Raw genomic sequence first — 16172 nt, forward strand, 5'->3', positions numbered from 1 at the left:
TGGGCTGGGTATTAGTCATAAGCAGGGGTTGGCAAAGTTTTTGTGGCTTGGGCCGGTTTACCGTCTCTCAGACGCTGCGATGGGCCGGAGTGCATGTGCACATATGCGCAAACGCTATTTCCAGCACGGAGGAGACGTGCACGGCTTCCCATTGGCTGCAGGAGCTTCCTGCAGCTGGTGGGAAGCTGGCCAGCATCGTGGAAGGCGGTCCTCGCTCTGCTCTACACCGGTTTAGCGTGGTGCATGGGAGCCATCCGAGCGGGCGGCGGGGGTCCATGGGCTGGTAAAACAACCCCCATGGGCTGCTTGTGGCCCATGGGCCTTAGGTTGCCAACCCCTGGTCATAACCATGGTTTGTTTAGCCAAAGTCCGGTTTGTGTGACTGCTTGAACTGAGCCCTACAAAGTAACCCAGTTTTGCTTCTTGGGAGCAAAGCAAGATGTAGTTGTTGTTGACCTATGAACCAGGGTTTGCTTTAACTACACTTCTGCTCTCTGTCCAAACCTAGCAGCTTTGCTTAACCATGGTTTGTTTGGTCACCCACCTATGATGCTCACCAAGTTATTAGAGGCACAAGGCATGGGCAGCTGGAAAACAAACCACGTTTGGAGAAATCAGCCATGCCTTTTTTTTCAGCTGTCAGACTACACATGGTTTCATGGACAAACCGTGGTAAAAACAAACCATGGTTTAATGTTATGTATGGGCATAGTAAATTTATATTTTAGTTTATTGTGCTTGCTGTGTGTGTTTTTACTGTCTTTTAGCTTTATTATGTGATTTGATTTTTTTAAAAATAAGCTGCCCTGAGAGACCTACCATGGGATTTCAAATAGGAAAGACATCTTAAAATAAACAAAAAGAAAATATTTCACTAAAGCCAATTGTTTACGCTAATTCTTCCTTTTAAAGATGATGTCCTCCAGACTGGTTTCAATCGAAGAGGATCTAAGGAATTTGCGTCAGGACTCGGGACAACTGGTTTCAATGTGCAGCAAAAACGATTGTGTGCTGATCGACACCGTTGTGACGACTTTGTGGCTAAAGTGGCTTTGTTTGCTCGACACTGCAAAAGAATGGGAGGGAAAGTGTGAAGAACAGAAGCAGGAATGGAAATCCGTCAGTGAAGAAGTGAGTAATTTGGGGGGGCGGGGGGCATCTCAGCCAGGTGATTATTCCAGGTTTGATGCTCCACATGCTATTTTAATTGAGGTTTATCTCAAATATGGGGCTGTAGCTGAGTTGTAGAGCATGTGCAGGAGGGAAGTTTGCAGAAGTACAAAAATAATAATAAGGGGGGAGGGACTTCCCTTAAAAAAACAGCCGATTGAGGACTGAGCATGCTCAGTGGCACAAAGCTGATTGGTTTTCAGGAGGGAAATGGAGGACTGATAAGAAAGGGGAATGGAACGCAGCAGCCGAAACAGAAGCCTTCCATGCTGCAACATTTTGTTGGCAGTCCCTCTTGTATAATGTAAATGTGTTTACTGTACGCAGGGAAATTCTGTTAAGAGCAACAAATAATCATGTCTGTTTTACATTATGTATAAAATAAGTGTTATTAACTGGAGTCATTTATGCATGCTTGCTCAGAAATAAATCGCACTGTGTTACTTGCAAGTAAGTGTGCAAAGGATTGTAATCTTGTTTTCCTTCTCCCTCCCCTGGTGGCTATCTTCTTCTTTCTTCAGATGGAACGAGAAAGCATCATTCTAGACAATCTTCAGGAAGAACTGCCCGAAAACCCGAAAGAAAAGGAGAGAGCCAGCAAAGAGGAGCTGGAAGAATTCCTGGAATGTACGAACATTTATGGAGAAAGTGTGAATGCTGAGAAACAGTTGTTGCGTTTAATACTTCAGCGTGTCAGGAGCATTCTCATGGTCCCCGGATGTCTGTCTGAGGAGGGAGGAGGCCTTCCTGTTACGAATGAAATCCACACCATGCAGAATCGAACAAAAGAGTAAGTCTAAGTAAATGTCGAGACATACACATTTATGCTTGGCTTGGAAGAAGTGGACGGAGAAACGTTCTTCTTCATTTCTCATGAGGCTTAAGACTCTGAGTCCTCCACTGAAGCCAAATGTGGGAGAATCAGGACACATCAAAGGAAACACTTTCCCACAGTAAATTGTAATTGTAATTGTAAGCCAGTGTGGTGTAGTGGTTAAGAGCGGTGGACTCGTAATCTGGTGAACCGGGTTCGCTTCCCCGCTCCTCCACATGCAGCGGCTGGGTGACCTTGGGCCAGTCACACTTCTCTGAAGTCTCTCAGCCTCACTCACCTCACAGATAGGTAGCCGTGTTGGTCTGCCATAGTCAAAATAAAAAATATTCTTTCTAGTAGCACCTTAAAGACCAACTAAGTTAGTTCTTGGTATGAGCTTTCGTGTGCATGCACACTTCTTCAGATACCCACTTGTATCTTCAGATACACACTTCTTCAGATACGTGTGTGCATGCACACGAAAGCTCATACCAAGAACTAACTTAGTTGGTCTTTAAGGTGCTACTAGAAAGAATATTTTTTATTTTGACTATGGCAGACCAACACGGCTACCTATCTGTAACTGGAACTATGGAAGGCACCACATTGAGCCGCATGAAATGGAAGTCCATCGTATCTGAAGAAGTGTGCATGCACACGAAAGCTCATACCAAGAACTAACTTAGTTGGTCTTTAAGGTGCTACTAGAAAGAATATTTTTTATTTCACCTCACAGAGTGTTTGTTGTGGGGGAGGAAGGGAAAAAGGAGATTCTTAGCTGTTTGCGACTCCTTTAAAGGTAAAGGTAAAGGGTCCTTAGTAAAGGGTAAGGGGACCACTGACCATTAGGTCCAGTCATGACGGACTCTGGGGTTTTTGCGCTCATCTCGCTTTATTGGCCGAGGGAGCCGGCGTACAGCTTCCGGGTCATGTGGCCAGCATGACTAAGCCGCTTCTGGCGAACCAGAGCAGCGCACGGAAACGCCGTTTACCTTCCCACCAGAGCGGTACCTATTTATCTACTTGCACTTGGACGTGCTTTCAAACTGCTAGGTTGGCAGGAGCAGGGACTGAGCAACGGGAGCTCACCCCGTCGTGGGGATTCGAACCGCTGACCTTCTGATCAGCAAGTCCTAGGCTCTGTGGTTTAACCCACAGCGCCACCTGCGTCCCTAAAGGGTCCTTAGGGTAGTGATAAAGCGGAATATCAAATCCAAACTCTTTTCTTCTTCTTCTAAAGCAGGGAAAACCCGTGGTCCTCCAGGTGTTTCGGGACTCCAGCTCCCATCAGTCCCAGCCAGTATTGGTAAAGGATTATGGGAGTTCTAGTCCAGCAACATCTAGAGAGCCACAGGTTCCCCGGGCCTAGTTTTAAAGTGATAAATCTAACCAATTAATTACTCATTGCGTATTTATGTGCAGTAGCAGGTGGGTTGGCACAGCATTGCTCTCCTGGCTTCCCAAAACTGTGTCACTAAGAGGAAAGGTAACGCCGCAGTGGACTTGGCGTGGTGTGGACACGGTGGCAGGAGCATCAGATCATCACCATGCTGAGCTCCCCCACTGGTTTGCCTCTTCCTGCCTCCCGATAAATGACAGCAATGCATGGCATGGGGAAGCTGGGAGATCAAAAGAGCCCCACTCACACTGCCTTACCACCCACTACTGATTGTGTGATCCACTACTGATGATCCTTAAGCCCACAATCCCAAATTTACTTACTTGGGAGTAAGCCTCATTGAACTCAGTGGGACTTACTTCTAAGTAGACATCGTTTGGTAGTAGTTTTAAAGATAGAGAAGCTTGGCGGTTTCCAGTGAGTGGAAATGAAAGCTGTGCTTGAGTTTAGGGCCTTTAGAAACCAGGTAATGGGCTCACATTAGGAGCCTGCTAGAACTCAGATTCTGGCTTCCTTGGACGCCTCCCCTTAATATTATGACTCGCAATTTTCTCAGGCTGTTCCAAAAGGCTCAAAAGCAAAAGGATGCTGTGCAGTCTGAAATTGAAGAGCGGGACAAGGTGAATGAGGAGATCGGCGCTTTGAAGGCTTCATTACGTGACACTGAATCTTTGCTCCACGAAACAGACTTAGAACCGCTTAATGAAAAGACAGCGAAACTTGAGGTTGGTAAAACATCCACTTTCATGCTTTGTGGTTGCAACACAACTACAGGGTGGGGTCTTCATAGGTGGGGTGATGATAATTATTCCAGACTCTCTCCCTGAGCCTTCAGTGTTAATTTTGAAATCAGCGAATGATCCATTAATATTTCTATGTCAGAGATACAATTTTATTACTGGAGATAGAACTGATAATAAAGCAGATGACATTGTATCAAGTAATAGCTATACCACACTTTCCAGAGGGTTTTCCCATCCCATTCCTTATAGGAAAAAATCCCAAAAAACTTTTTTAAAGTGGGTTTGTTGTGTAGGAGTGCCATTTTAATTGTGAATTTGCCTGTATCTGATTGAATCCCGCCTGCAAAGTCTGGGAGCCCCCAAGTCACTCTTAACAATCTACACCAGTGGTTCTCAGTTAGCTAATTACGGAGGACCCCCTATTTTTGAAAAGCCAAGCCACGGACTCCCTCATGGAACAAAATTTGGAACAAAATGTGGGGTAGCCCCTAAAAAGCAAAGGATTTTAGGTATACTGAAAAACAGACTAGGGCTGAGTGATATCTGGTTTGCAACATCATGATATATCAGCAGCTAAACATTGCAATATTCTGATATACAGTGGTACCTCGGGTTAAGTACTTAATTCGTTCCAGAGGTCTGTTCTTAACCTGAAGCACCACTTTAGCTAATGGGGCCTCCCGCTGCTGCCGCGCCGCTGGAGCACGATTTCTGTTCTCATCCTGAAGCAAAGTTCTTAACCAGAGGTACTATTTCTGGGTTAGCGGAGTCTGTAACCTGAAGCGTATGTAACCTGAAGCGTACGTAACCCAAGGTACCACTGTACCGCGATGTCTGAAATTGGAGTTCAGGTGTGGGAATGAAGGAAGGAGCAGTCATGGAGATCCGGTGGGCGGGGAGAGGAAGAGGAGTCACCTCCGTCGCATGGTTTGAAGGGGAGGGGATGGGGGGTGCATCAAGTTGCCATCAGCGGGGCAGCCAGCAGCCATTGTGGCTGCTGCTGCTTTTCTGTTGACTGAGAAAAGCTGCTCGGCCTCAGTGCCATGGTGCCTTGAAGTGAGGGCAATCAGCTGCCCAGTTCTCAGTCCATCGTGCAATACAGTCATACCTCGGGATAAATGTGCTTCAAGTTAAGTATTTTCTGGTTGTGTTCTGTGGTGACCTGGAAGTAACGGAGCGTTTTACTTCCAGGTTTTGCCACACGCGCATGCGCAAACGGTCAAAATGACGTCATACGCAGAAGCGGCAAAACGCGACCGCAGATGCGCAGATGCAGGTTGCGTTCACTTCATGATCCAAACAGGGCTCCAGAACGGATCCCGTTCGCATCCCGAGGTACCACTGTACCAGCAGTGCCTCAAAATCGGCTGCCCTGCTTTCCTTGTTGCAAGGCGCAATATATTGCTATGTATTGCTAGGTCAAAATCGTTATTGCAGTGTGATTTCAAAACCGATTTTGGCCAGTATGTTGAAAAAACGAACAGTGCTAAAACAGACCGTAAAATTTGTGATTATTACCATGCAAAAATGACAAAAAATTAGTGGGGCGGAGGCAAAGGATGGGGCTGCGGACCCCCTGGGTGCATTCTGTGGACCTGCAGGGGTCTCCAGACCCCTAATTGGGAACCACTGATCTATACCAAACATTCAAAGCAGTATCAAACCACTTTAAGCAGCTGTGGCTTCCCCACAAAGAATCCTGGGAACTGTAGTCTGTTAAGGCTTCTGAGGGTTGTTAAGAGAACCCTATTCCCATCACAGAACTACAGTTCCCAGGGTGGTTTAGCAACCCATCCCTTGTTCCCGGAGAACTCTGGGAACTGTAGATCTGTGATGGGAACAGGGATCTCCTAACTACTCTCAGCAAACGACAAACTACAGCCCTCATAATTCTTTGAGGGAAGCCATGACTCTTTAAAGTAATTTGATACTGCTTTAAATGTATAGCGGGAGTGTGGCCAAAGATAATAGATAGAAGCTGCCTCTTATGCAGGCATAACTAGAGAGGCACTTGCATAAATCAACCTCAATGCCCCTGGCCACACAAAGGTTCACACACACTGCAAGCCAGCCTCTTTCATAGAAATATTCAGAGTCATCTTTTTTGTAGGTTGTTAGGTGAACAAATGCCCTTACTTTCCACTTGCCTACTCTTACTGCACAATACGTTGATTTGAATCTCAAAGTTCAGTATTTAAGTGCCAGGGAAATGCCTTGGCCTTAGGAACAACACTGTAAGTAAAACGTCCTAGAAATTTGGCTGAAAATTTGCTTCTTTTCAGTTGTTTCTGCCATGTAGATCAGATTAAATTTCTGGACCACAAATAGTAGACAACTGTCAAGTTCCTTTTAGCTCATGAAACTGATACTCTTCATGCAGAACTGGGACTGGCTGTTTTTCTCCGATCTTTTCGTTAGAATGGACACAAGAGTTAAATATACCAGCTCTGTTGCTTTTTGTTGCATTTTATTGTTGGTAGGACTTCACTTGGTAGATATGTGGGGGGTTTTTTAAGGGTTTTCTTCCCACATGCAACAAAGCCAAGCTGCAAGGATTAATCGCAGATGTATTTTCTGTGCTCAATATATTATTTCATCTGTCAATATGCCTCGACAGGACAATGGAATGGTATCAGGTTTAATTTATTCTTGGGTGAATTGAAAAGCATCATCCGACTAAACAACGCGAGCATCTCTCAGGTTTAACCTGCTTGCCTGCCTAGTCAAAATGAGGCTTTGTACGGCACCAAAACTACCAGTCCGCTTGCTAACCGCAGTGGGGACTCCCCCGCCTCACAATTGCTTCCTTCTCCCTCTTAGGAGATCCAGAGAGCCATTGACAGTCAGAAGCAAATTCTCCAGGAGATAATGGATAAGTTACGTATCAAATACTCTGAAATGTATACGATAGTTCCCGTCGAGATTGAAACTCATTTGGAAGACTGCAAGCAAACTTTGCAAGAGCTGGAAGAAAAGGTAAAAGCCACATTTATTTATTTTGATGCTCAGAACAGTTTAAATTGGATTTCTGGCTTATTTGCATGCACTTCTTGCTTGACATTTGTAAAGACCTGGGTGGCTTATGGTCTCTGGTTAAGGCATTGTCCTGATCAATAACTGTGTAGCTTCAACAATAAGAGCATAGAATATAGGAATAGCATTGGAGGCCAACTTATATGAAGTCAGACTATTGCTCCATCTAGCTCAATGTTGTTTACACGGACTGACAGTGGCTTTCCAGGGATTTAGGCAGAGGTCTCTTCCTGGAGAAGATAGGGATCAAACCGGGGACCTCCTGCATACCAAACAGATACCCTACCAGTAGGCTATACCACCTATCAGTCTTCCCACATGTTTACAAACCCATTGGCTTGGTAAAAAGAACAAGGACCATGGAAAAGACCAATAATTTTAGTTGCATATGCATTCTATTTGCTGTTTAAAAATAAAAATTGCCAACTTCGTTTGATTTTGCATTTTTGCAATATAGTCCAGTAATTTGACCTTTCTAGTGAAGGAACGCGGGTGGTGCTGTGGGTTAAACAACTGAACCTAGGACTTGCTGACCAGAAGGTCAGCAGTTCGAATCCCCGCGACGGGGTGAGCTCCTGTTGCTCAGTCCCCGCTCCTGCCAACCTAGCAGTTCGAAAGCTCGTCAAAGTGCAAATAGATAAATAGGTACCGCTCTGGCAGGAAGGTAAACGGCATTTCCGTGTGCTGCTCTGGTTCGCCAGAACTTAGTCATGCTGGCCACATGACCTGGAAGCTGTACGCTGGCTCCCTCGGCCAATAAAGCAAGATGAGTGCCGCAACCCCAGAGTCGACCACGACTGGACCTAATGGTCAGGGGTCCCTTTACCTTTACCTAGTGAAGTTTAAGTAACTGGGAGTCATGAAACAAGAGTTTTACAAAAATTATGCATGGTACGGAGGAAGTGGCAAGAATGATTTATTCTCCTTCTTCTCCTGTAATACTTGGACCCAGTGGGGTCATCAAGTGAAAATAAACAGTATGAGATTCAGGAAAGCAAAAGGGAGGCATTTCTTCACACCATCCATAGGTAAACTATGGAATTTCTTGCACAAGAAATGTCGGTGGCAGCCACTAACTTTTTAAGGTTTTGAAAGGAGTGGCAAATTCATGGAGAAGCAGACTGCTAATCACAATTAACATATCTGTTGTATATATCTATTGCTGAAAGCAACAGCAACAGCGTCCTGTTGCCCTCTCATGCCCTTCTTCCTGGCTTCCCAAGGAACAGGGGTGGCGCTGTGGTCTAAACCACTGAGCCTTTTGGGCTTGCCGATCGGATTTGGTCCTGCTGGCCACATTACCTGGCAAGCTGTCTGTGGACAAACGCCGGCTCCCTCGGCTTGAAGTGAGATGAGCGCTGCACCCCATAGTTGCCCTTGACTGGACTTAACCATCCAGGAGTCCTTTGGCTTTATCTTTTACCTTGCCAGGCTTCCCTTAGGAGGCTCTGGTTGGGAAGCAGAATGCTGGACTTGTATAGACTATTGTCCTAATCTAGCAGCCAGTTTCTCCTTACATTCTCAGAACCCTCAGCAGGATAATATGATTACCGGTATGTATCCCCCCCCCCCCCACCTCTATAAATTCATAAAATGGAGAGATGGCAGATTCGTTCCACATACAGATAGATGTAGGAAGCATAGAAAGAAAAGAGACAACACAGAGGTTGCCTGGGACGTGGTTTGATGTATATAAGGTAAAGGGACCCCTGACCATTAGGTCCAGTTGTGGCCGACTCTGGGGTTGCGGCGCTCATCTCGCTTTATTGGCCAAGGGAACCGGTGTACAGCTTCCGGGTCGTGTGGCCAGCATGACTAAGCCGCTTCTGGCGAACCAGAGCAGCGCACAGAAACGCCATTTACCTTCCCGCCGGAGCGGTACCTATTTATCTACTTGCACTTTGACGTGCTTTCAAACTGCTAGGTTGGCAGGAGCAGGGACCGAGCAACGGGAGCTCACCCTGTTGCGGGGATTCGAACCGCCAACCTTCTGATCAGCAAGTCCTAGGCTCTGTGGTTTAACCCACAGCGCCACCCACGTCCCTTGATGTATATAGGATTGTTTAAAAAGAAGGCAAGAAACCTGAACGTATAGAATCATAGAATCATAGAGTTGGAAGAGACCACAAGGGCCATCGAGTCCAACCCCCTGCCAAGCAGGAAACACCATCAGAGCACTCCTGACATATGGTTGTCAAGCCTCTGCTTAAAGACCTCCAAAGAAGGAGACTCCACCACACTCCTTGGCAGCAAATTCCACTGTCGAACAACTCTTACTGTCAGGAAGTTCTTCCTAATGTTTAGGTGGAATCTTCTTTCTTGTAGTTTGGATCCATTGCTCCGTGTCCGCTTCTCTGGAGCAGCAGAAAACAACCTTTCTCCCTCCTCTATGTGACATCCTTTTATATATTTGAACATGGCTATCATATCACCCCTTAACCTCCTCTTCTCCAGGCTAAACATGCCCAGCTCCCTTAGCCGTTCCTCATAAGGCATCATTTCCAGGCCTTTGACCATTTTGGTTGCCCTCCTCTGGACACGTTCCAGTTTGTCAGTGTCCTTCTTGAACTGTGGTGCCCAGAACTGGACACAGTACTCCAGGTGAGGTCTGACCAGAGCAGAATACAGTGGCACTATTACTTCCCTTGATCTAGATGCTATACTCCTATTGATGAGGCCCAGAATTGCATTGGCTTTTTTAGCTGCCGCGTCACACTGTTGGCTCATGTCAAGTTTGTGGTCAACCAAGACTCCTAGATCCTTTTCACATGTACTGCTCTCAAGCCAGGTGAACGTAATTTGAAAGGTCCTGTGTTAGTTTGGTCTTCGTGTTTCTCTTATTCTCTCCCTTCCGCTGCAGGACTTTTCATTTTGTTTGCGTGTTGTTTTTCAACCGCTCTAGGTCACCACGGAATCCCTGAAGCTTTCCCCACACTACACGGCAGATAAAAAAATACAAGACATCAGCAAAGGCCTGCAAGCGGTTGAAAACATGCTGCAGCAGAAGAGCAAGAGCACTGCAAGAGCAAAAGAAATCCAGAAGGTATTAATGACTCAACAAGGGTGTTGCTTAGGTCTGTTTATTTAAGACATTTATATCCCACATTTACTCCAAGGTGGCCTACAGGGCTCCTCTTCCCATTTTATCCTCACGACAATCCTGGGAGGTAGGTTAGGCTGACAGAGAGTGGCAAACCCAAGGTAACCCAGTGAACTTCACGGCTCCATGGGAATCTGAACCCTGGTCTCCCAAGTCCTAGTCCAGGGGTCAGCAAACTTTTTCAGCAGGGGGCCAGTTCACTGTCCTTCAGACCTTGTGGGGGCCGGACTATATTTTGAAGGGGGGGGAGAGAACAAATTCCTATGCCCCACAAATAACCCTGAGATATATTTTAAATAAAAGCACACATTCTACTCATGTAAAAACACCAGACAGGCCCCACAAATAACCCAGAGATGCATTTTAAATAAAAGGACACATTCTACTCATGTAAAAACACGCTGATTCCCGGACCATCCGCTGGCCGGATTTAGAAGGCGATTGGGCTGGATCCGTCCCCAGGGCCTTAGTTTGCCTACCCATGTCCTAGTCCAACACTCTTAACTGTTACACCCCCCTGGCTCTGCCTGCAGGTTACCTCCCATCCTTGTCTAATGCCTCCCCCAATCTGGTGCCATCCAAATGATGTTAGGCTCAAATCCACATCAGTCCCAGCCAGCATGACCAGTGGTCAGGGGTGATGGGAGTTGTAGTCCAGCAACATCTGGGGAGCATCAGGTTGCAGAAGATGGCGTGATGTGTAGCAGACCTGCTCCTTCCCCAGGTCCCACCCTCCACAGTTGCATCGACCAGATTGGAATCCACTGCTTCCGTTTTCTACTAACAATCTGTGAACCGTCGTGAGCTGTAAACTATGGTTTGTCTGAACTGGCCTGGATTGTAGACCGTAGCTTGATCTTGGGTTGTTCAGAAAACAACAGAGTTGAAGAAGTAACTATTGTTTGTCTCATTTTGGGCGAAATGAGTAACTGTGGTTATCATTATCATTATTTATAAAATTTATATATGTTCATCCGAAGATGACAGGGCCGTGTACAGTATAACAACACAAAAATGCAGAAATGGATGCTTCCGAACTCCTCCTTGTGGCCAAACTGGTGGAGTGGGAAGAGCACTGTAGTAGTTTTGAATCTTTTGATTTTTAAAATAAATTGTACCCCAAAATTCTGCTTGTTTTCCAACGTGTTTAAAAAAATAATAATTTAAAAATAAATCTGGATGCTAATTATTTCTGTCTTCTAATAATTGCAAGACCACTTTGTCTCGTTCTTCAATTCTAACTTAGCTGCATGGTCTGTTACTGCCATCTTCGCAATAATCACATTTTCTTACTGCTGTTTACATTTGTCTCATCCCTAATTGCTGTTGCAAGTGTCTCCAAACAGATCACAAACAGGAATAAAGCCCCTTCTGGTTAATGGATGTGCTGTTTTTTGCTACACGCAGAGAATCTGGGACATGCTGGACCTTTGGCATTACAAAATGAACGAACTGGATTCTGAGATTCAAGACCTCGTGGAGCAAGATCCTGGCCAGCAGGGTCAGGAGCTGATGGATCGTTGGATGATTCCACTGCAACGATACCAGCAAGTCTCTCAGCGGGCCGAGCGCAGAACTGCAGATTTGAACAGGGTAAGAGATGGCTGGAGACAATGGAAAGGCAGACCTGGCTAATCAAATATCCAACATGGATAGCTCAGTCAGTTAGGCAGGGGTCAGCAGGGGGCCGGTCCACTGGCCCTCAAACCGTGTGGGGGCCTGGACCGTGTGGGGGCCTGGACTATATTTTGAAAAAAAATAATGAACGAATTCCTATGTCCCACAAATAACCCAGAGATGCATTTTAAATAAAAGGACACATTCTACTACTACTAATAATAATAATTATTTATACCCTGCCCATCTGGCTGGGTTTCCCCAGCCACTCTGGGCGGCTTCCAACAAAATATTAAAATACAATAGTGCGTCAAACATTAAAAGCTTCCCTAAACAGGGCTGCCTTCAGATGTCTTCCAAAAGTCATGTAAAAACACGCTGATTCCCGGACCTTCCGCAGGCCTGATTTAGAAGGCAATTGGGCCGAATCCGGCCCCCCGAGCCTTAGTTTGCCTACCCATGGATTAGAGCCATAGCTGTCAACATTTCCCCTTTTTAAAGGGAAACTCCCTTATTCCGAATGGGATTTCCCTTTAAAAAAGGGAAAAGTTGACAGCTATGATTAGAGCATGCTGCTGATAATGCCAAGGTTGAAAGTTTGATCACTGTATGGTATAGCAATGCAGAGCTGGAAACATTTGACGGCACAAAGTTTCTGCAAAAGTAAAGTGGGGAAAACACATGTACCCAATGTTGCTAATGTTCCTTCTTTGTTGTATCCAAATTTTCCCCATATTGTTAATACACCCACCTTCCCCATCTCCCCCCAGCTCTCATATTCTAAACCAGAAATGGAAACCTATGGTCAAAAGGCTGTTTTCCACATAGGTGTCATGAGCAGCTGCATTGCTTATTGAAATTGCTTTGCAGCAGCTTTCAGCAATCTCAGGGCTTCGTTCGTTCAGCCTAGTATAAAAACGATAATGCAGCGTTTTATGCTAAAGGCTACCAGCAAGATGGAAGAATGTGAAGAACTCCTGAAGAGCACCCAGGTTTGGCTTGAAAACACCAACCGTCTGCTCACAGAGGAAGCTAAAAGTGACTCTGCAAAAGCTTTGAACAAGCGTGCCGATGCACTTCAGGTAAGTGGATAATCAACTTGGCTAAGGTGAGAAGCCCAGATGGCAAAGTCTTGCATGGGGCGCAAGCTGGTTGTCAATTCAGTGCTGCTCACACTTGCAAGTTTTGTATAGCCTCCCTATGACATTGTCCAAATCAAAATGCCATCCCATATTCCCCCTCGCCATCATTTAATCTAGATTTACAGTTTCCACAGAAAATCTATCAAGGCACAAACAGTAAATCTGGATTAAGTCAGGGTGCAGTTGGGGAAAATAGGATGCATTTTGATAAGTACAATGTACAATGTTGTTGATGTGCAAAAAGGTACCGAGTGGTACCTCGGTTTAAGAACAGTCCAGTTTAAGAATGATTTGGTTTACAAACTCCGCAAAACTGGAAATAGTGTCTTGGTTTGAGAACTTTACCTTGATCTAAAAACGGAATCCGAATGATGGAATGGCACTGGCGGCGGGAGGCCTCATTAGGGAAAACGCGCCTCGGTTTAAGAACGATTTTGGTTTAAAAATGGACTTCCAGAACGGATCACGTTCGTAAACCGAGGTACCACTGTATAATGAGTTGGGGAGGAAATGCTTAAAAAGATGTTTGTTAAAACCCCAGAAGCTTTTCTTTTAGGCATAACAGGTGTAAATATACCCAGGGCTCATAAATCTCTTTTTATGTATGCTACTACAGCAGCACAAATGGTGAGTGCTCAGAGCTGGAGGGAAGAAGCAACACCAACAAAGGAAGAATGGCAGACAAAGTTAATAGAATATATAGAAATGGCAAGACTGACAAATGGAATAAGACATCAGGATAAAAAATTATTTGAGGAAGTTTGGAAATGTTTTATGGAATATTTAGAGACATATTGTAAACATATTAAGAGGTTAACACTAATAAAATAAATTTGGCAGTAAGAAAAAATAGTGAGATATCAAGATGAGGAGGTATATGTATGTGTATATATATATATATATATATATATATATATATATCTGAGAGAAATTAGAAAATGCAGTGAAAAATAAAGTCATAAAATGCACGATGGAAGTGGGGGAGGGAAGTCGATATTAACCTGTGTGTTTCTTTTATTCGAAATGTTGTTGTTGTTTCAAGTGTAAAATAAAATTGAAAATTGAAAAAAAAAGAGAGAAGTACAATGTTGTGCGGACTGTTCGCACAATTTGCATCCACAAAGCGACACCAAGTCCACAATAAATTGCTGTGAGGAAGTGTCCCCAGCCTTAAAATATATGCCTCATACTCACGTTTGATCTGAAAATGCACAGGGTGGGGCTGATTTTCGTAGGAGGGCATTCCCGGGGAGAGAAGGGTTAACGCACCATGGTCCCCATTAAAACTGGGGTCTTCCTGCGCTCCGTATTTTAATCTTAATGCCAGTTGATTAATGCCCATTGATGCTGCACACATCTGCAGGATTCAGGAATTATGAGGTTACAGTCATACCTTGAGTTACAGACTCTTCAGGTTGTGTTTTTTCGGATTATGGACCGCCGAAACCCAGAAGTACTGGAATGGGTTACCTCTGAGTTTTGATGGTTGCGCATGCTCAGAAGCACTAAATCACGCTTTGCGCATGTGCCGAATCACAACCTGCACATGCGCAGATGCACCGCTGCAGGTTGCGAACATGCACCCCACACGGATGACTTTCGCAACCCGAGCATCCACTGTATTTTTCTTGAACATTAAAGTGCATTTTCATGTATGTTAATCTTTCTTCCCCCTCCTCCTTTTTCGGGTCAAAACTTTCTTGTCTCCCCCTCCCCTTCCTAGATGGCATTTGAAGATTCGGAGCAAAAGCAAAGCATTCTCAGTGCAATTTATCCAGAGTTGGAGGAGTTCTCCTCTTTAATTGAAACTGGCTGCACGGTGAAGATGCTGAACAAAGTAAACGAGCAAGTTAAAGCCTTGCAACAGAAGATATTGGAGATTCTTCCCCACATCCAGCACTTGGCTGATGTAAGTGTGGGCGTCTCTTGCAAGAGAGTGGATTCTCTTTGGTTTTGCAGGATATAGATGTACCGTATTTTCGCTCTATAAGACGCACCAGACCACAAGACGCACCTAGTTTTTGGAGGAAGAAAACGAGAAAAAAAATATTCTGAATCTCAGAAGCCAGAACAGCAAGAGGGATCGTGGCGCAGTGAAAGCAGCAATCCCTCTTGCTGTTCTGGCTTCTGGGATAGCTGCGCAGCCTGCATTCACTCCATAAGACGCACACACATTTCCCCTTACTTTTTAGGAGGGGAAAAGTGAGTCTTATAGAGCAAAAAATACGGTACTTGGTGACAATGCATTAGTTATTTTCTTGAAGCACTATTACTCCTCTTCCATCTTTCCCTTTCCTTCCTTTTTCCTTTTTAACAAACATGGCCGTTGGGGTCTTGGGTATGTTTGTGCCTTTTGCAAGAGAACCAGGATTGTTGAATCAAAACTGTAGTGCATTGTTCGATGAAGGCTGTACCAGGAAAACAGGTGTCACCTGGAATGATGCTCATGGGATGTGCAGCTTCTCAAAGATGAATAAAAGAGACCTTTCGGAACCTGCACTTGCAAGGTTTGGCTTTTAATAGTCTTTGGCGGACAATCCCATAAATGATGTGAATGTTTCTCAAAATGTAGGAGGTGGAAGCTATTGAATCTGAAGTGAAAAAAATGGAGAAGGATGTGGACAAAATTAAGACTATCTTGTCTCCTTCAGAAGACACACTCGATCTTTCTCCTAAGGAACATCTTAAACATGGCCAGGTGAGTTAGCTCATAAAAGTGGCTATTAATTAATATCGGAAAATGTTAAGCTGCTTTCTGCATATCAGCTTAGATTATCTGCGTATCCAGACCGGTAGTGCCTCCTTTTTCTGACATCAGCTCACCTGGGTGAGTGGCAGTGGGTCTTTCCAATCACCTGGTTACCTGGTCCTTCAGATCAGACATAGGGAACCCCCAATCCCGTGAGCTCAAAGAGGCCTGTTAAGGTTCCTAATTTGGCCCACAAGGCCATTTGCCCCAAACCATGCCCAGCTACTGCACACCTAGCATTGTAAGTGATGTCATATGTAAGTGATGTCACACATATGACATCATTGTAAGTGATGTCATTGTAAGTGATGTCAGCAGGTAAGAACACAGCTGCAAAGGAGCCATCAGGAGCTGAAATTGTGCTCTTGTCGTTCCTTTGCAAGTGGGGCTCACTGACGGCACCCA

General features: G+C 45.0%; 1 protein-coding gene across 6 annotated transcripts in view; it reads left to right on the forward strand.

Annotated features, from left to right (window-relative positions):
- The window catches only part of SYNE2 (spectrin repeat containing nuclear envelope protein 2), a 236383-nt gene that overhangs the window by 115089 nt on the left and 105122 nt on the right, over positions 1-16172 (forward strand). For all 6 annotated transcript variants that reach the window (XM_081000779.1, XM_081000783.1, XM_081000782.1 and 3 more), the window contains exons 49-57: positions 913-1131; positions 1692-1960; positions 3940-4108; positions 6947-7102; positions 10062-10202; positions 11667-11852; positions 12821-12958; positions 14742-14927; positions 15591-15716. In XM_081000779.1, coding sequence (XP_080856905.1) covers positions 913-1131; positions 1692-1960; positions 3940-4108; positions 6947-7102; positions 10062-10202; positions 11667-11852; positions 12821-12958; positions 14742-14927; positions 15591-15716 — 1590 coding nt within the window. The remainder of the gene's footprint in view (positions 1-912; positions 1132-1691; positions 1961-3939; positions 4109-6946; positions 7103-10061; positions 10203-11666; positions 11853-12820; positions 12959-14741; positions 14928-15590; positions 15717-16172) is intronic.

The sequence above is a fragment of the Podarcis pityusensis genome, assembly GCF_964106645.2.
Source record: "Podarcis pityusensis genome assembly, chromosome: 1".
In the NCBI taxonomy this organism is placed as follows: domain Eukaryota; kingdom Metazoa; phylum Chordata; class Lepidosauria; order Squamata; family Lacertidae; genus Podarcis; species Podarcis pityusensis.